This window comes from Podarcis vaucheri (assembly GCF_965113315.1).
Source record: "Podarcis vaucheri genome assembly, chromosome: 13".
Lineage (NCBI taxonomy): Eukaryota > Metazoa > Chordata > Lepidosauria > Squamata > Lacertidae > Podarcis > Podarcis vaucheri.
Window position 1 is genome coordinate 1,251,223 of NC_138751.1, and position 18,736 is coordinate 1,269,958.

Consider the following 18,736-nt stretch of genomic DNA (forward strand, 5'->3'; position numbering starts at 1 on the left):
AGGTGCAGGAATGGAAGGGACCCCAAGGGTCATCCAGCCCAACCCTCTGCAATGCAGGAATTCTTGATTGGTGGCCAGCCAACCTTTGCTTAGAAACCTCCAAGGAAGGGGAGAAGGAAGACGGGGTGTGTGCGCGCGCACAGGGCCTTGCAGAGCCAGGCAGAGGCCCGGGCCAGGTAGATAATGTGCCCCCCTTTTTTACCCTGGGGACAACTGAAGTCTTTTAAATAAGTAAGTATATAAATAATTTTCACAAAAGCTATGCTGACAAATAATTTTATTTCAAGGCTTTATATCTGCATATAAAGACAAAATGGAAAATATAGATATACAATAGTGTTCTTTAAAAAATACATACGGAAAAGGATTATTTTAAGTATTTACATTTAAAAATGCTTTCCTAGCGATTGTGAATACGCTGACCGAGGCCCCCTTTGGAATCGGAGGCCCGGGCCAAGTGGCCCATATCCCCCCCCCCCCTGTGTGGGGGTGCAATCGCAGCTCCCTCCATAGCAAGCCCCATAAAACGAGGCGGCTCGTTTGATTCCTGCCTCGCAGGGGGGTTGGGCTAGATGACCCTCGGGGGGCCCTTCCAAGTCCACGGGTCTCCCGTTCAGTTGCAGGGGGCTTTGCGCAGGCAGCGCGCGAGAGAGAGGCGCGCCAGAAGGTGCGCTTTGCCCGGGGCTGGAGAGTTGGCGGCTCTGCAAGCAGGTGGGTGAGTCGGGGCGGCAGACAAGAAGCTGAGGAAGGGATGGGGAGCCTGGCGGGTCCTTGCCCCGCATCGTGATGGGGCCGACATGGGCCACGATCCACCAGCAGTAGCTGGAGAAGATGAAGCGGACCTGGCCAGTGCTGCGGATGAAGCTGCTGTCGCGGAAGCAGAGAGGCGAGTAAGTTCTCTCCGAAGGCGTAAACGGGCGCCAGGTCAGCCCTGCGCGGAGGGAAAGGGAGAAAGAAACAGCGTCGCTTGTCGCAAGTGAAAATGTTGTCCTGCCTGGGGTTGGGGCTGCCTCTGCCGCCTCCCTCCCTGACCAGCCTCCTGGGGTGGGGGGAGTTGGGGGGCAGCAGGGTCTTTGCAACGGGGCTCCAGCCAAGAGCTGCGCCTGCAGGTGTGTCCAGCACAAGTGACCTCTGACCTGCGCCCCAAAGCCCACCTGCTCCCCTTCAGCCCATCCCTCCTGGGGAGGGAAGCAGCAGTTGGGGTGACTTGCCGCATTTATTTATTTATACCCCGCCCATCTGGCTGGTTTTCCCCGTCCCCTCTGGGCGGCTCCCATCAGAATATTAAAATGCAATAACCTATTAAACATTAAAAGCTTCCCTGAACAAAATGTTGTCCTGCCAGCGGCTCCAGCGCAGATGTCTCCCTCTGCCGCCTGCACTTTGGTCCCCAGGTGAGTCTGCGATAAGGAGGCTGCTGTCAGGCAGGTGAGGCAAGGGGTACCTGTCTGAGCTCTCCTCCGAAAGGAGACAAGGCGTGTTATTTCATTCCCGGTCTCTTTCCACCCTGGCTCTCCTCCGGGGAGCTTAAGAAGGTCAAAGTTAGCATCTCCCTGCCTTGCCCTACAGAATAGCTTATTTCCTTAAGTCGGAGTGTGTGACCCACTAAGGAAGACAACAGTCTGATAAAATTCAGAACAGCAGAAATTAATTGCACGACTATTCAAAACCATTGTGCTGACCCATTGCCCTCTGCCAACCTTGCCCCAGCCTTTGCGGCTCCCACAGTTTCTCTTGCCAGTGCCAGTCCAGGGCGCTGATGGGAGTTGTAGTCCAAAAATTCCGGAGGGCGCCAGCTTGGGGAACACTGGTCTCTGTAACCTGCCAGAGCACATGTCTGGCTTCTGCCCTCGCGGGGCGCACTGCAACCAGGGATGCCCAGATTTCAAGTCACCTTGGCAACAGTGAAAGGACGTTCGGGCTGAATAGCTGCTTTTTGCTGGCATTTATTTCTCTGACCGGCAGGAGGACCTCTGGGGATAACTTGCTCACTGCAACCAGCAATACCCAGATTTCCATTCCTCGAGGAACCAAAGCTATTCTTCACGACAATAGGGTGCAAGCTGGGGGTTGCCTCAGGGCATGCACAGAAGGCACACAATGAGTGTACGTCTACGGGTGGGCAAAGGGGACCCTCTCTCCCCTCCCTCTTTGGCTTGAGACTCCTGGCACACACACACCCCCTGCCTCCACCCGACCCGACCCAGGCATGTCCTGAGTTGCTCCTGCAGTCAGAGAAGGGTCCTCTCGGGCAAACAGATCCCCAAGCCCAGCTCCCCCTCCTTCTTTTTCCTGGCCCATAAGAACAGGGCGAGGAGACTGTTGAGAGTCCCATGGACTGCAAGAAGATCAAACCTCTCCATTCTGAAGGAAATCAGCCCTGAGTGCTCACTGGAAGGACAGATCCTGAAGCTGAGGCTCCAAGACTTTGGCCACCTCATGAGAAGAGAAGACTCCCTGGAAAAGACCCTGATGTTGGGAAAAATGGAGGGCCCAAGGAGAAGGGGACAACAGAGGACGAGATGGTGGGACAGTGTTCTCGAAGCTACCAGCATGAGTTTGACCAAACTGCAGGAGGCAGTGGAAGACAGGAGGGCCTGGCGTGCTCTGGTCCAGGGGGTCACAAAGAGGCGGACACGACTAAACGACTAAACGACTCAACAACAACAACAAGAGCAGGGTCCCCGTTTTCCAAGTAAGAATTTGGCCTGCATGTCCGAATGATCTTTTTTCTTGCAGGCAGGCAAGCTCCTGGCCGCTCACCCGGAGGGCTTGTGAGCAGCCCCCTCAAGCCAGCGCCAAGGCCTGCTTCTCTGGCTGCCGGGCTCTGCCAACCTCACCTTAATAATGCACGTGTGAATGAGACAACCAGCCTTGGGCTCCGCAGGCGGGCACAAAAAGGGAGTTCGGGCACCAAGGACCCAAAATCAGACATCAGGCACGGCGCCTTTTATTGGAAACGGTGAACAAAGACTCTCGTGTGTCTCCCCCCATCACAACCTCGCGTCCCCTGATGCTGCTTCGGGTCAAGCCTGGGTCCCTCAGTCTAGGTGATGAGGAGCTGCTGGGAGGCCGGGAGGCCGCAGGATTCTTTATGGGCGTCAAAGAGCTCCTTCAGGGCCTCGACGTAGAGAGCGTGGAAGCTGTTCACCTCGTCCTCGGTGGGGCGCGGGCGGAGCGGGACCGGGATAGGCTTCCCCACTGCAGGAGGGAGAGAAAGAGGGGTGGTTTGGAGGGGTCTGCTCTGCCCCTCGCCCCCACCCATGGCAGCCAGGGCCTCCACTCCCCGGCAGCTTTGCACCCTGGCTTGGGATTCAGGGGTGGGTTAAGTGCAGGAACCCAAGGGACCCCTGAGGGTCATCCAGCCCAACGCTCTGTAATGCAGGAATTCGTGATTAGTGGCCAACCAACCTCTGCTTAGAAACCTCCAAAGATGAGGAGAAGTGTGTGTGTGTGTGTGTGTGTGTGCAATCTCCGCTCCCTCCATAGCAAGCCCCATAAAACGAGCCTGCTCATTTGATTCCTGCAGAGGGGTTGGGCTCGATGACCCTTGGGGGTCCCATTCAACTCCACAGGTCTCAGATTCAGTTCGAAGAGAGGGCGAAAGCACCACAACCTGCCGCTTTGTACGATGCTGAAGAGTTTATGGCTCTTTGCAAGCAAGTTGGTGAGTTGGAGGCGATTTTAGGGTGCAAGGAAGGGACGGGGAGCCTTTTGGGTCCTTACCCACCACCGTGAGGGGGGCAGCCATGGGCTGGATCCCCCAAGAGGTGCTGGAGAAGAGGCCCCTCCCGCTGAAGAGGCAAGGGGCGAAGCCGATCAGCTGCTTGAAACCGAGCTGGAAGCGGCGAACAAAGCTGCCCTCGGGGAAGCGGATCTGTCGGTAAATGTCGTTCTCCCCGAAGGTGTAAACGGGCACCAGGTCAGCCCTGCGAGGAAGAAGAGGAGGAAGAAGGAATGTCGGGTCAGGGAGAGCCTTTCACCCAACCAAGAACCTTGCGAGGGAGCCTAGGCTGGGGGAAGGCAGGGACCTTAGCATATGGAATTCACGGCCTCTTATACATTAAGAGAAAACTATCTTAAAATGCTGTACAGGTGATATTTAATGGCAGATAAACTGACCAAGATTTATAAAAACGTGTCAAGTAAATGCTAGAAATAGTTAGATGGGTCTTTCTTCCATATGTGGTGGAGACCTAGGAAAGCGAAAGGCTTTTGGGGAAAGATATATAATGAAATGGAGAAAATGTTTAAGTGGTCTGTTCCCAAAAGACCAGGAGCTTTTCTTATGGGCATAATAGGGAGAAATGTAGCATAGAAGATGACTAAACTATTTATTTTCGTGACAACAGCAGCTAGAATATTATATTCATAGAATTATATTAAATTATAATAATTATTATAATGTAATAAATAATAATAATTGTGGGAATGAGAAGGTCCCAGCGAAGGAGGAGTGGCTTTTGAAGGAAATGGACTAGGCAGAAATGGAAAAGCTCACAGCAAAATTAAGAGATCAGAATGATGAACTTTCTACAGAAGGATGGAGGCCGTTTGTGGATTACTTAAAAAATATTACAGTCAAATGAAATCGCAAAAACGATTCAAGATAAAAGCAGAAGAAGAAAAATGACAAAATAATTGTAATTTTTTTTGTAATAGATAAAGATACAACGCAGTAGAAAAGGTTTGAGTAAAAACACAGTGGGGTGGAGAGTCCACTTATGGAACAGTGGAATTATTTGTTAGGGAGGTTACTGTGAAAATGTATGAAAGATGTAATAAAAAATTACACAGCAAGGAAGGGCAGGGACCTTCCATTCTCGCAAATTGCTTCATTGGGGCAAAATCCACCAGGAAGCACTGCCATGCTCACTAGGCCGAGATATTGCTGACCTTCACCCAATGCCCCCCCCCACATCCCCTTGCCCCCTCGGTGCCCCTACCCGTGTTGCAGCGCCAAGCGCACGAAGCCCTTCCTCCCGTGAAGGCGGACGCGCTGCTCTCCGGGGGCGCTGTCCAGGGACTCGGAGGCGCCCCCCACCACGATGACCACCGCGTGCCCGGGGGGGCCACTCAGGAGGAAGTCCAGGGACCTTTTGTTGACCGGGACACCCCCTGGAAGTGGGAGGAAGCAAAGGTTCCTTGCTTTTCAGGGGGTTGGACTCGAGGACCCTCGCAATTCTCCTCCAACTCTGAAATTATGTGAGTATTAAAGGGCAGAAGGGTCTCTGGCAAAGGATCAGCGCGTCTGGAAGCGGTGGATGGCAGCTAACAGATTGAGGTTGAATCCTGACCAGACAGAAGTACTGTTTTGGGGAAACAGGGGGCGGGCAGGTGTGGGGGACTCCCTGGTCCTGAATGGGGCAACTGTGCCCCTGAAGGACCAGGTGCGCAGCCTGGGAGTCATTCTGGACTCACAGCTGTCCATGGAGGCGCAGGTCAATTCTGTATCCAGGGCAGGTGTCTACCAACTCCACCTGGTACGCAGGATGAGACCCTACCTGCCCACGGACTGTCTCGCCAGAGTGGTGCATGCTCTAGTTATCTCCCGCTTGGACTACTGCAATGCGCTCTACGTGGGGCTACCTTTGAAGGTGTATTATTTGCGCAACCAAACGCCCCTTTTCATTTGCACAGGAGCGAAGAATGGGAGGGAAAACAGACATTCTTGCTGGGGAATTCTATTCCCAGGGGCTCAGGGAGAGCATTCCTGAGACTGGGGTGGTTCCCCCCATTGGATGGGCCAGGCAGGTTCTTGAAGGTGGTCCTTAGGGGAGGGGCCACCCCACTTCCCCACCCCCGACCGGCTAGAAGCTCAAGAGGACGTCTCAGCCGCCTGTGGACTCCATGGGTCATGTTCCTAAGGACTTCCCTTGCCCCCTTCCTTCTCCATTCCTCGCCCCGTTGGCCTCACCTAAGCTCATCAGGTAGTCCCGGTAGACGGGAATGCGGAAGAGCCCTGCGAGGGCGGCCAGGCTGGGGCGGAGGCCGGGGAAGGCGCGGGGGAAGCCCGTGGCCTCGGTGCAGAAGGCGGAAAAGGCCCCCGCGCAGATGATCCCGTGGGGGTGGGAGCCCAGGACGTAGTTCCGCGTCGGGGGCAGCTCGGCCGTCTTAACCAGCTGCAAGGCAAGAGGGGCAAGTCCTTTGGCATTTGGACCCCCACCTGAATGCCACATTCAAAGGCATGCCCTGCTTTCCATTGGTGGGCATGCGCAGATTCCATGGCCAGCAGCCTTTGACAGCCACCACCTCCTGCTTGTCCGTGATCTGGTCTCCGGGGGTTCCAGAGACCCTGCCAGCCCCCTTCTAATACCTTGATGGGGAAATAATCCCGGTGGAGCTCCCAGACTCTCCAGCGCCTCATCCAGTCACAGCGGCGCCCACCTGCGAAGACAAGAGTCAGAGAATTGTGGGGTTGGAAGGGGACCCCCGGGGGTCATCCAGCCCAACCCCCTGCAATGTAGGAATCGCAGCTGAGGAATCCCTGGCAGGTGACCACCCGACCTCTGCTTAAAAACCTCCCAAGAAGGAGAGCCTGCCGCCTTCCGAGGGAGTCCGACCCACTGAGGAACAGCCCTAACCCTCAAAAACTACTTCCTGATGTGGAGTCGGAATCTCCTTTCTTGCCATGTGAAGTCATGGGTTCAGATCCTGCCCTCTGGAGCCGCAGGAGACCTGCTAGCTCCACCTTCCACGTGACAGCCCTTTGGTGGTCCGGTTTGTACACCGCTTGGTCACGGAGACATTTTTGTATTTCAAATACTTGATATATTATTATTAATTGATTCATTAATAATGAGGAGCAAGATGCTCCTCGGGGTCCCTTCCAACTCTGATTCTATGTTATATTTTGGGGAGGGTTCTTTTGATTCGTGTCCATTACAGGATTCTGTGTGTTTTTTATAGTAAAATTTAATAAATAATTATAAATACAGTGGTACCTCGGGTTAAGAACTTAATTCGTTCCAGAGGTCCGTTCTTAACCTGAAACTGTTCTTAACCTGAAGCACCACTTTAGCTAATGGGGCCTCCTGCTGCTGCCGGAGCACGATTCTGTTCTCATCCTGAAGCAAAGTTCTTAACCTAATGTACTAATTTCTGGGTTAGCGGAGTCTGTAACCTGAAGCGTCTGTAACCCGAGGTACCACTGTACATAAGTAAATGCAGCTGATTTTTCTGCCCTCCATACAGAGAGAGAGAGAGAGAGAGATTAAATGCCTTCTGCCATTGTGTTGTGTTCCATTTTATTGGAAGCTGTCTTGGAAAATAGATAACAGTAAATAGCAGTGAGGAAAACAGGTTTGGGATGGTCGCAAGCTGCCCCAGGGGAAGGGGGTGAGTTGGAGGAAGAGGGGCAGGGCGAGGCAGCAGCTCCAATTGTGTGGGTCTGGGTGTGGGGCTCAGCACCCTTCTCAGACAAGGAGAGGCGCCTTCCACCTGGCCTCTGGGTAGGGTTGGGGGGAATCGAACTCACCTCTCTCTGTTGTATCCCAGTCGTAGATCCACCAGGCGAAATACAGAACACTGATAGACCAGTAGGAGGTGAAGAGCAGGTAGACCAGGAGAATGGAGAAGAAGGCACCTGGGGGGGGGCCAGAGGCAGGTGAGGGGCAGGCCGGCCCTCCAGGCTGAGTGGTGGGGAGGGGTCTTAAGGGGTCCATCTAAGACAGGCTTCCTCAACCTCGGCCCCCCAGGCCCCAGGAGGAGGAGGAGGCATAGCTGTTGACGTTTCCCTTTTTTAAAGGGAAATTCCCTTATTCCGAAAAGGATTCCTCGCAAGAAAAGGGAAAAGCTGTGGGAGGAGGCCAAGCTGCCCCTCTTCCCTGAGCACCCCCTGCCCCTCCCTCCCTCCCACCCCAGCTCCCAACTTACCAAAGAAGAGGTAGCTGAGGACCCACTGGAAGACGCTAAGAGCCTCCAGGTGTTTCTGCAGAGCCATCTTGGTCGCAGGAAGTGGAAGAGGAAGAGGAAGAGATCCTGGGGAGAAAATCCACGGGGGGGGAGTTGGGGGGCCCCTGCCTTGGCAGAAGGGAGAGCGTGAAGACGCAGGTGTGTTCAGCACAGGTGGCCTCTGACCTGCATCCCCAAGCCCAGCTGCTCCCCTTCAGCCGTGCCCTCAGGAAGGGGGCATCATGTGGGGCAGGAGGAGGAGGAGGAAAGAGGCTCACTTGTCCAGGAGAAGACGTTGTCTTGCCCGCGGCTGCAATGCACAAGTCTCTCTCTGCCACCTGCCCTTTGGTCCCCAGGTGAGTTGGCAATAAGGACGCTGCTGGCACCCAGGTGAGGCAAAGGGGACCTGGCTGAGCTCTCCTCCTCCGGGCTCCAGGAAACTTAAAGAGTCAAGCCCAGCGGCTCCCAAACTCTGCGTGCCCAGAGGCACCCTCAGATTCATTTATTCTGACCCCCAGCCAGGGCACTGGAGCCAGTCGCTCCATCCCCAACAACCAGTAGCTGCCTTGCTGGCCCTCGGTTCCTTCCCCTTGGCCCTCGTCCCAGTTCTGCCCCGCCCTCTTGGCCCACGAGACAAAGGTTGGGGTGCCAGGATCGATTGGCCTGTCTGCCCGCCCCCCTTCTCCAAGCTGCCTCAGACGGAGACCTTTGCCCATCCACCTTGTGCCTGGCAGCGGCATCAGTGCCTCTCCAGGGAGGAATTCCCTGCCTCGATGGGAGATGCTGCCCTGGGGGCTTGGCAGCTGGGCCTTTCTGTGTGCCAGGTAGGTACCCCTACCTGCTATGGTCCTTCGGTAGCCGTGAGCCCAGGGGGAGGGCTGGCTGGGCAGATTTATGGGCCCCCAGCTGACAGTGGGACGCGAGTGGCGCTGTGGGTTAAACCACAGAGCCTAGGACTTGCCGATCAGAAGGTCGGCGGTTCGAATCCCCACGACGGAGTGAGCTCCCGTTGCTTGGACCCAGCTCCTGCCAACCTAGCAGTTCGAAAGCACGTCAAAGTGCAAGTAGATAAATAGGTACCGCTCCAGCGGGAAGGTAAACGGCATCTCCGTGCGCTGCTCTGGTTCGCCAGAAGCGGCTTCGTCTTGCTGGCCACATGACCCGGAAGCTGTATGCTGGCTCCCTCGGCCAATAAAGTGGGATGAGCACCGAAACCCCAGAGTCAGTCATGACTGGACCTAACGGTCAGGGGTCCCTTTACCTTTACCTAGGTCACAGTGGGGCTGGAGAACCTTTGAGGTTCCATTCCAACTCTGCAATTCTGTTGTTCTATTATTTGTTCTGTCAGTGCAAGCATTTCTGTGTGCCCACCGGAAGAATCTCCCCTCCCCTCCTTCTGCATGTTATTCTGGGGGTTCCTCTGATGTCCTGGAGTGGATTGGGGGGGTCCCATTATGCCAGGAGGAGTCCCTGCACTGGCTTCTGCTAGCACTCCAGATTATAACACTGGTCCTGAGAGATCTGCATTGGCTCCCAGTACATTTCCGAGTACAATTCAAAGTGTTGGTGCTGACCTTGAAAGCCCTAAATGGCCTCAAAGGGCCAGTAGACCTGAAGGAGCGTCTCCACCCCCATCTTTCTGCCCGGACACTGAGGTCCAGCGCCGAGGGCCTTCTGGTGGTTCCCTCATTGCGAGAAGTCAAGTTGCAGGGAACCAGGCGGAGGGCCTTCTCGGTGGTGGCGCCCGTCCTGTGGAATGCCCTCCCACCAGATGTCAAAGAGAACAACTACCACCAGACTTTTAGAAGACATCTGAAGGCAGCCCTCTGTATGGAAGCTTTTAATGTTTAATAAGTTATTGTATTTTAGTGTTCTGTTGGAAGCCGCCCAGAGTGGCTGGGAAACCCTGCCAGATGGGCAGGGTATAAATAAATTATTATTATTATTATTATTATTATTATTATTATTATTATTATTATCCAGGTTGGCACCTGTCTGTCTCGGGAGACAATAGAGGAGGGTGCCTTTGAGGGTTAGGCCAAACTCTAGGAAGTTCACAGCACCTGCTGTGGCTTTAGAGACCGATGCAGGAGAGAGATGTTTTGTTGCAGCCGGGGCAGGTGAAGCCGTCTGTTTGTTCTGCGCTTCTTTGCTCTGCTCCCCAAAGCAGTCATTCCTCCTCTGGTCACTGTCTGTCTCCAGGCCCCACAGCTGCCGGCAAGGGACTTGCACCCGCCAGGGTTGAGATGACTGCCAGCCGTCATGGTCACGTTAGCGGACATCTTTGTAATTCAGAGTTGGCCCCGTTCCATCATGATAATGATTAATAAATTAATCTCCTTCCATGCACATGGTTCAAGGAGATGCACAAAATGCAGCAAAAAGCAGCTCAGAACCATTTTAGAAACAGGTGATTTTTTAAGACACTACAATGTCGACAGAGCACAGAGCGGCAGAGACCATGACGCTCACTGTAGAGTCATAAAACAGAAGAGTTGGAAGGGACCCAAAGGGACCCCTTTGGTTGGCATCTGTCCGCCTGGAGAGACAATGGAGTGTGCTTCCCGGGGTGAAGTGAAACAACTGTGTTAGCAGCACCAAAGTGGCCTCTCTGGGGCGCAAGTGTGCCTGGAGATTCAAGACCCCCCCTTTTAGCCTCGCTGAAATGCAGTTAATGCAGCTTTGGTGACATGGTAGCTCTAGGGAAGAGAAAGAGTGCCTCTGAGCAGGTGAAGAGTGCTCTGAGGATCCGCAGTTGCAGCTGCCTTCCTTTCAAAGGGATCAAGCGCAGCTCTTCCTGATGGCCTTGAGGTGTCCCTGGAAGAAAGACACCAAGGTTTCGGAAGCACCCTGTGGGTGGGGATGTTGGGTGCTGTTCAAAGGTTGCCCCCTCCTCCGTCTCCTGCCAGGCAGGGCAGTGAGGTCCAAGCTGACCTGACCCAGGAGGGGGCAAAGGTAGAAATTACACAAACCTTTTTCTGGCAATAACATTGCATCCTGCCTCAGGGCAGGGCAGCCGCTCCCTATTTTGGGGGAGGGGTTGTGCCCTCCGTGGAGCCTGGGAGGGGCTCGCCACCCAGCCTTGCTACTTTTAGCCATATCTCAGTGGAAGGCCCTCCCTCCACATGGAATTGTAAATTTAGGAGGGAGCCCTAGGGAGATCTAGTCCAACCCCGCTCCCCTCCCCAAACCAGGTGCACATGAACATAAGTTCAACCCCCTATACCTAGACAGGTGCATTCACAACATTCTGCCAAAATATGGCGAGAAACCTCCATTTCCCTTGTAACCTGAAAATTGACCAATCAGGCGCCACTTCGTTTGACAGCCGCCCAATCAGAAACAGCGCTGGCAGCCCCTTAAACTTTAAATCCCCTTAATGGACAATGGCTTTCATAAGAAGAGCTGCGTAAATAGCTGACAAACGCTGCAGCACCCTCTGCAAAGAGCAGGTCAACACCCATCAAACAGCAGGGCTTAAAACAGAACCATAAAATTATAGGATTGCAGAGCTGGAAGGGACCACGAGGGTCATCTAGTCCAACCCGGTGTAACACGGGAATCTTTTGCTTTACAGAAAAGCTCAAGATACACGTTGATCTGCCCACACTGAGTTGTTATCTCTGAGAAACATAGAAAATAACAGGATATATTTACACGAATTCTTCAAACTTAGGCGACCCTTTAAAAATTAGCTGATGAAGATGAATACGTCGAAACAGGGCCCTGTCCTGGTCTCTGATCCATAATTGACTTCTGACTTCTGCTCAGTGATTGAAACTCAGACCTTCCCGTCAAATTTGACTATGGACTAACATGAACTTTTCTCTACTCATGAACTCTTATCTCTAATACTGTAACGAATCATTGTATTATACATATCCTTATGAGTTTGTAATCTTTGTTTCAGTTTGTAATCTCTATTTGAGTTTGTAATCCTTGTCAGAATACATACTTTTGAACGGATTAGTTTTTGTTACAAGTGACTATTGATTTGCGAGTAGGGACCCCTCCCACTACTGAAACTTATACTGGCCAGAGTTCTTGGTGCGCTTTTTTCTTGGTGTATTTAATAACAAGAACTCCAACTTATTTAACGACATTCTCTCCCGACTGATCTTTCTGAGGTTTGTGGAAATCATCAGTTAAGTCAATAAAACCCTATTATATGAATGGAAAGCAATGGAAAAACACTGTAAATATCCAAACTGTTTTATTTTGTACAGGAGGGTAAAACAAGAAATACAAAAGCATAAATAAAGTGTTTCTGAGCCGCAGTGCTGGGCAGAGAAGGGGTGGCCATGATCCCAGAAGCAGAAGAGCACCAACTCGGACCTTTTCCTCTCAGCTGTCAATGGGCAACACCTGATAAAGGGAAAGACAGAAAATCATACTGTATACTCACAATATTGGCGCAAGAGACTGGATGAGCAGAACTGAGCTGACATAACTGTAATGCCAAAAGGAAGGTAAAATATTTGCTCCGAGAGGAAAAGGCAGGCAATACACTGACACCTTGACTGACAGCTGACAGGTCATGGACTCAAATGTCTGTCACTCCACCTGTTTTATGGCAGAGCATGAAGTTTGAATGAAGCTTCTCTGAAATTAATTGTAGGGGGGAAATGTAACTTCTGAAAGGAGTTGCACGCCTTTGCTTTGGGGCTTACTCTTTCCTGGCTTAGAGGTTGAAATCTTATTGCAACAATAAAGACAAGGCTTAATAGCTGCTTCTTGCTTTCCTGTACCTGGGTGTGGTCTCTTGATTTATCCTGACTGGTGCACTGCAAGCAGGGATACCCAGACTTCAAGTCACCTTGGCAACCACAAAAGGACGATCGGGCTGAACAGCCGCTTTTTGCTGGCATTTATTTCTCTGACCTGCATGAGGACCTCTGGGAATAACAGTACCCAGATTTCCACTCAAAACTAGGGTGCAAACAGGGAGTTGCCTTGGGGCATGCACAGAGTGCACACGATGGGTGGGCAAAGGGGAATGCTGAACCGCGGCCCCTCTCTCCCATCCCCCTTTGGCCTGAGACTCCTGGAACCCCCCCCCCGCCCTTCCTCCACCTGACCCGGTCATGTCCTGAGTTGCTCCTGCAGCCAGAGAAGGGTCCTTGAGCCCCTCGGGCAAACAGATCCCCAAGCCCAGCTTAAAGGTAAAGGGACCCCTGACCATTAGGTCCAGTCGTGGCCGACTCTGGGGTTGCGGCTCTCATCTCGCTTATTGGCCAAGGGATCTGGTGTTTGTCTGCAGACAGTTTTTCTGGGTCATGACTAAACCGCTTCTGGCGAACCAGAGCAGTGCACAGAAATGCCGTTTACCTTCCTGCTGGAGTGGTACCTATTTATCTACTTGCACTTTGACGTGCTTTCGAACTGCTAGGTTGGCAGTAAGCCCAGCTTACCCTCCCTCTTTTTCCTGGCCAAAGAGCAGGGCCCCTGTTAAGGAAAAATCTGGGTGTGAGGCTGCTCAGTCCCCCAGCTCGTCGGGCAGAGCCCGCGGGTCCCTGCGGAATAAAGGAAGGAGTCCAGCCAACCAGAGCAAATAGCTGTAGACCAAAGTTTATTGCACAGTAGTTTCAAGGAGCAAATTTTGAACCCTGAGGATGGGGTGACAAAGACTTTTAAAACTTTCCCACCATATCCCAGAATACAGTTCGTACAGCATCATTGCTACATCACTGACATGTCACAAAAGGGGAGGGGTTAACCTTGGCAAACATGTCCAAACAAGTCCTTGGTACAAGATTAGCATAAGCAGACATGGCGGGCAAGACTCAGGTATAAGATTAACATAGACAAATATGTCTTAAGTACCCACCACCCAAAAGTACAATAGAAGTTCCTTTGCATGTCTGGAGCCTGAGGCGAGTCAGGTGATGAGATTTGGCTTCCCTTGGCTAACAATGAGCCCAGCAATTGTCATCTCTGAGAACTTCCTGGAGTCCTTTTGCAAGGGGAAAAATAGCTTTGGAATGGAGGAAACTGGGAAAGGAGATGATTTTATATTATTTTAAAGCTAGGTGATATCCCTGACGGGACGCAGGTGGCGCTGTGGGTAAAACCTTAGCGCCTAGGACTTGCCGATCGCATGGTCGGCGGTTCGAATCCCCGCGGCGGGGTGCGCTCCCGTCGTTCGGCCCCAGTGCCTGCCAACCTAGCAGTTCAAAAGCACCCCTGGGTGCAAGTAGATAAATAGGGACCGCTTACCAGCGGGAAAGTAAACGGCGTTCCGTGTGCTGCGCTGGCTCGCCAGATGCAGCTTGTCACACTGGCCACGTGACCCGGAAGTGTCTGCAGACAGCGCACAACCCTAGAGTCTGGCAAGACTGGCCCGTACGGGCAGGGGTACCTTTACCTTTACCTAACTTTCCTGAGCTATCAAGTTGAAAGGATACATTCAGGCATAATATTTGTAATATTTAACTTTAAAGATGTGCCCCCCCCCGTAATTTCCGTAACAGCCCCCATTTTCCGAGTAAGAGCTAGGCCTGCATGTCCAAATGAACTTTTCTCTTGCAGACGGGCAAGCTCCTAGCTGCTCACCCGGAGGGCATGTGGACAGCCCCCTCAAGCCGGCACCATGGATCCAGGGCCTGTCAGGAGCTCGGCCTACACCCGAGTAGGACCCAGGCAGAGAAACATGCCCGACTGGCATGTTCTCTCCCTCCTGATCGATCGTTCGGGAGCTTCAAAAGCTTTCTTCAGGACTTCCGGGTTAGCGCGATCGGCTAATGGCGGATTCCCTCTGAGCTCCGGAGGGAATCGGCTCTGCTGGAGACGGGTCTTGCCGCGACGGCGACGCGGACAGTGGCGTAGCGTGGGTTGTCAGCACCCAGGGCAAGGCAAGTAATTTGCGCCCCCTAACCCATGGATTTTAGCACTTGAGTGTGAGCGCGCCCCCCCAAGATGTTGCGCCCGGCCACCCCTGCACCCCCACGCTACGCCGCTGCTTCAGGCCCAATAAAACATTTGAGGGGGCCAGTCCCCCAGTTGATGGGCATTGCCAATGTGATCAACTATGCAGGGCGGGGCTTACTTGCCCCCCCATATCATACTGTATTCACGTTGGCACCCCTGATGAACTCAGCGGGGCTTACTTCTGCCCCGTAAGCCTTTGCACCTCCGCGTCTCCTTTCCTCTCTATATGTAAGAGGGTGAAGGTCAGGCTGGCAGCGCAAATAAGGGCCCCGCTGCTGAAGGCCTCTCCCGCCACGACCTCCTGGTCCACGGGCAGGGCAAGAAAGTGCCTTTTCCTTGGGGGGGGGAGTCTTAAATTTCAAACCATTATTATTATTATTACTACTACTATTATTATTATTATTATTTCTCTACCTCCACCGACGACTCACCCCGTGCGAGGAGGGAGGCAGCGGGCTCCCTTCACCTCCCCGTCCCCTCAAGGGAAAGGGAAAACGATGTGAGGAAAAGCGACGCAGGACAGCGAGCGAGCTTCTCCTCAGAGCCTTTTCCCGCCGCCCCCTCGCAAGACAGCCCTGAAGCCGAGCGCGGAGTGAGGGGCGGGGCCCGGCGGAGTCTCGCTGTCCCCCAACGCCTCTCGAGGGGGCATGAGGGGCGCCGCGTCAAGGGCGCCCGCGGGTGCAGCAACGGCTCCTGTCAGGGCACGAGGCAGGCCCGGCGCCTCTCCCCCACCCACCCCGTCCACCCACCCATATCCCGCTCAGGAGGGGCCGGTGGGCTGGCGAGCGCCTCACGCCAGCAGCACCAGAGAGGGAGAGAAGTCCGCCTCCCGCCGCCGCCGCCGCCTCTTCATCCCCAGCAGCAACTTCCCTGCCCGGCTCCCCGCCGCCGCCGCCTCCTTCTCTCCCTGCTTTGCAGTAGCAGCCGCCGCCGCTGCCACCGCTCCTCCTCTCCTCCCGGGGACGATGCTCTGGCTCCTCAGCGGCAGCTCCCGAGCCGTGTCCCCGCAGCGCCTCCGCTCCCCCGGGCTCCCCTTGGCTCCCCTTCGCCGCCTAGCTCCTGCTGCACCACCTGGGGGCAGCGCCCATGGCCGGGGCTTCCTCCTTCTCGAGACATGGGGCTCTGCTATAGCCTGCGCCCGAGGCTCTTCGGCGACTCCGGAGGCGGCGAGCGCCCCCCCAGATGTTGCGCCCGGTGCGGCCGGCACCCCTGGCACCCCCCACGCTACGCCACTGGACGCGGAGACTCTCAGAAACCACAGGCGCTGAAGCCTGCTGACTTGGTGACTCGGTGGGCATCTTAAGCGCCCCCTCCGACCCACGAAGAGCCTTTTTAAAGGCTTCGGAGAGGGTACGGAGAGTGGCGTGGTGCTGGGAGTAGACCGCTACTCCAGTGGAGCGAAGCCGTGTGCCATGGCCGGAGAGCACTGACTTTTTCCCCTAAATTTGGACCTGAAAAGAAACAACCCGTGAGTAGAACGGAATTCGGACTTTAAAATGCTTATTTTTGAATTCGGTACGACCGGGGGATGTGTTAAAGGGAAGTCCGCACCCCCCCTCCTACAAATGATCTAAAGCAAGAACAGGAGAACTAAGGTAGAGAGTCTACCTTTCTCGGTGCAAGCTAAAAGATATTAAATTCCACGATTTGATAAAAGAAGTTTTGGGCTGGAGTGTGAGAGTGGAACTTTAGAAGTTTTTCTCTTTGTTTTGTGCAACCCCCCCCCCCTCCCGGATCCGGGAGCGCCCTGTGTCTGAGTCTGTTGAAGAGGAATAAGGAGTTTGACAGCTGTCAAAGCTGTCAAACGGGCAGTTTAAAGTTAAAAAACTTGTTACTTAAGATCTCTCTGGACTAAATGTGTCATAATTGAATTAAAGTTGTTGGAAACAAAGAAACAAACAACGAGGTAAAGGACTGTTGGAAAAAGACTACTAAGTAACCAGAATCCCTCTAGGGGGAATTCTGAGACATTACAATGGCTGCAGATGGAAAATTACTAGCAGAGATAGAAAGAATGTCTTTCCTCGTGGGAATTTTACAAGAGCAGAGTCTGGCTATGAACAAACAACTTACGACCTTGACTTCTGGAACAAGTAGCTCTGCTGAATGCACTAAGGACTTGATTGAGAAAAAATCTGCAGCTGAACTAGAAGAGATATCTCAAGAACTGAAGGAGAGCGAGCAAGGAATAGAGAAAGTACAGATGGAAAGTACCAACCAGAAGCTTACACTAGTGGATTATAAGGAAGAAGACCCTTGGATTACATGGATTACAAATCTGCGAAAGATACGAAAGATGAAGGAGGAGGCCCCTGGAGTATTTGGAATACAGGAACTTAAAAGAAAGAAGAAATATGATTGGGGCCTCCACTCTGAATATGTAGGATTGGTGGAACTTTTGCAGCAGCTGTCTTCAAGTATTCTTGTGGGAAGAAAACCTGGTTTGATTGGGATAGAACCCCTTCGAGACGCGATGACCAACACAAAGGACTACCAACAAAATCGGCAGAGAGGGACTGAAAGAGACTTGAAGGCCTCGGACGTGAGGAATCCAGGCTAAGAACTGTTATTGTGGACACGTACTTGGGAAGGGACGGAAACCGGGGATGGGAGGGAGGGGAAAACAGAATTTTAAAAATGTTTATGACTTTTGGGTTTAGTTAGTATGATCCATATTTAATATAAAAATGGGAAATCGATGGAAGGGAATTTGGGTCCACCTTAGGAAAAAACTTAATTTTCATGAGAGATGTAATATTAAGATGGTAAGGAGGAGAAATAACAACTTGCTGACTTAATTATGGGAATTCGGATGTATGAAGGGGGGTGGGGGGGAGTCAAGGAACAAGGTTAAGAAAGTAAGGTTTTGAAATTATACATGTTTTTGTCTTTGTCTTTTTTGTGTGTGGGATGTCTTTATAAAATGTGAAAATCTAATAAAAATTTATTTAAAAAAATCAAAAGCTTTCTTCAGCCCGGACCGATGCCAACCGACACCGGCACACTTAGGGATCCGCAGAGTATGCACATCATGCGTAACAGAACTCAGCATTTTGGCTAATCTACTTTATTTACATATAAACACACACGGAGCACTGCAACATGGGCTCCCTCTCTCTCTAGCATCAGACAGCAAAGAGGAAGAACAAAGGACAATAGTTCCACTTCACAGAACACAAACATCCTGTCTCCGTCACTTCCCACTCTGTGGAGTCAAAACATACACCATCATGTAAAACAATCCCATGACTGCAATCATGGGTCAGGTATTCTAACAGGGTCACGGCCTGCTTCTCTGGCTGCCGGGCCCTGCAGACCTTGCCTTCATAATGCATGTGTGAATGAGACAACCAGCCTTGGGCTCCGCAGGCAAGCACAAAAAGGGGGGTTCGGGCAGCAAGGACCCAAAATTAGACATCAGGCACGGCGCCTTTTATTGGAAATGGTGTTCTTACGGTAAAATCTGGGTGCGAGGCTGCTCTGCCACCCAGCTCGTCGGACTAAGTCCTCAGGTCCCAGCGGAGGAAAATAAGCACAGCCAGAGACAGGAGCAAGCTGCAGAAGATCCAAGTTTATAGCGCAACAGTTTCAAGGCGAGATTGCACAGCGAGAAAAGGGTGACATGAACTTTTAAAACTTCCCTCCATGTCCCAGAATACAGTGCAAAATACATCAGTTACATCATGAATGCATTAAGAAGAGGTTGGGTTACACTGGATTAACATATGGAGGAGTACCGGTGATGAGAAGACAATGGTCCATGTATGCATAGTCTGCCACCTGGCATTGCCCGGAGGAAAGGCTTGGCAGAGTGATTTGACAGGATTAGGGTCTTCCTGAGAGTACATGGCACCTCGCTTGAGGGATTATGGAGGACAGTGGAGGTGTCATGGAGTTCTAGAGAAATTGAGCCGAT

The 18,736-nt window shown here is 52.7% G+C and overlaps 1 protein-coding gene across 1 annotated transcript; it reads right to left on the minus strand.

The window, feature by feature from the left end:
* Positions 1-2,926: 2,926 nt before the first annotated feature.
* On the minus strand, positions 2,927-8,006 carry LOC309518046 (2-acylglycerol O-acyltransferase 3-like). The gene is made up of 7 exons (XM_082197839.1): positions 7,876-8,006; positions 7,478-7,585; positions 6,317-6,387; positions 5,918-6,122; positions 4,947-5,118; positions 3,727-3,929; positions 2,927-3,201 (listed from the first exon to the last, which is right to left on the minus strand). The coding sequence occupies exons 1-7, from the start codon at positions 7,940-7,942 to the stop codon at positions 3,047-3,049; spliced, it is 981 nt and encodes a 326-aa protein (XP_082053965.1). The 5' UTR covers positions 7,943-8,006; the 3' UTR covers positions 2,927-3,046.
* Positions 8,007-18,736: the final 10,730 nt, after the last annotated feature.

What these genes read in the sequence shown, in the direction of transcription:
- LOC309518046 (XM_082197839.1), bottom strand. Translation starts at nt 7,942, where the DNA reads ATGGCTCTGCAGAAACACCTGGAGGCTCTTAGCGTCTTCCAGTGGGTC. An exon ending in CCTCAGCTACCTCTTCTTTG is followed by an intron (nt 7,586 to 7,875) that starts GTAAGTTGGGAG and finishes GCCCCCCCCCAG; the next exon opens with GTGCCTTCTTCTCCATTCTC. An exon ending in GGGATTATTTCCCCATCAAG is followed by an intron (nt 6,123 to 6,316) that starts GTATTAGAAGGG and finishes CTTGCCTTGCAG; the next exon opens with CTGGTTAAGACGGCCGAGCT.